Below are 1,069 nucleotides of genomic sequence, written 5' to 3' on the forward strand. Positions count from 1 at the left end.
GGCTTTCTTCCTGGAGAAGCACCCACGCCACGGCAAAGCCCACAGCTCCCCAGGCAGCCTCGAGAAGCTGGACCCCCTCACGGCCAGCAGCCTCATCAAAGCCTACTACGGAGGTGGGCAGGGCAGAGAACCCAGACATCCGGGCCCCAGGTCCCAGACCCTGCTCCCACCCTCCAGAGAGCCCAGCCCCACCTGCTCTCACCGCCCAGCCTCCCCCGCCTCCCCTCCCCGGGAACACAGGTGTCTTGACCCCCCGCCCCCGATCTCTCCCAGCTGACGTCTCCGCTAGTCGCCTGGACAAAGTCCTGGACGCCTTGATTGCTGCGAACAACCAGGTGGAAGCAGAGATCCAGACAGACCCAGCGCACTACTTCTACTGTGAGGAGATTGCCAAGGGTAAGGGGCACTGGGGCCGGACGCCTGGGTTCCTGTCCAGCTCGGGGGGCAGAGGCAGGAAGGGGGTGCTTGCCAGGCTGGCTGGCCTATGACAGGGGGGCACTAGGGGCTGCTGTGCTGTGTGGGGGATGTCTCCCTGACACCGAGCACTTGCTTGCAACATCTCTTCCTGGGCTAGGGGGGCATGGGGGGCCTGGACACTTGGGTTCCTTCCCTGGTGTGGGCAGGGATAAGCTCTATACCCAGCCTGACGGGCCCCGGAGCCAGTCCCAGCTCCTGTCCCCATTATACCCAGCCTGACAGGGCAGCTGTGACCTGGGGCTGTGCCAGGTCAGTCTCACCTCCAGGCATACCGCAAGACTCTCCTGGATGAGGCCCGGAAGGAAGGCAGCATGGACGGAGCTCGGGTCAGCGCCGGGAAAGCTCTTCACATCCTGCAGAAGTTCTACAGCAACAGCAACTGGGTGGAGATGGGGCGGGGGGTCCCCTACGAGCACCTGGGTATGGGGGGCTGTGAGTCGGGAGTGAGGGGCACCAGCAGGGCTGGGGGGCGGGGGGCGAGGGCTGTGGGTCGGGGTGAGGGGCAGCAGTGGAGCCGGAGGTTGGCAGGGGGTGGTGGGTCCGGAGTGGGTGACATGTACATGGGAGGCTGTGGGGTGGGTGTGAAGGGCAC

General features: G+C 65.6%; 1 protein-coding gene across 1 annotated transcript in view; it reads left to right on the plus strand.

The window, feature by feature from the left end:
• Nucleotide 1: 1 nt before the first annotated feature.
• The window catches only part of VWA7 (von Willebrand factor A domain containing 7), a gene marked incomplete at its 5' end in the record, with an annotated part of 11,782 nt that continues 10,714 nt past the window's right edge, over nt 2–1,069 (plus strand). Inside the window, 3 exons of the mRNA XM_014525946.2 lie at nt 2–113; nt 274–396; nt 727–913. Coding sequence (XP_014381432.2) covers nt 2–113; nt 274–396; nt 727–913 — 422 coding nt within the window. The remainder of the gene's footprint in view (nt 114–273; nt 397–726; nt 914–1,069) is intronic.

The sequence above is a fragment of the Alligator sinensis genome, unplaced genomic scaffold (genome assembly GCF_000455745.1).
Source record: "Alligator sinensis unplaced genomic scaffold, ASM45574v1 scaffold336_1, whole genome shotgun sequence".
NCBI classification, from domain to species: domain Eukaryota; kingdom Metazoa; phylum Chordata; order Crocodylia; family Alligatoridae; genus Alligator; species Alligator sinensis.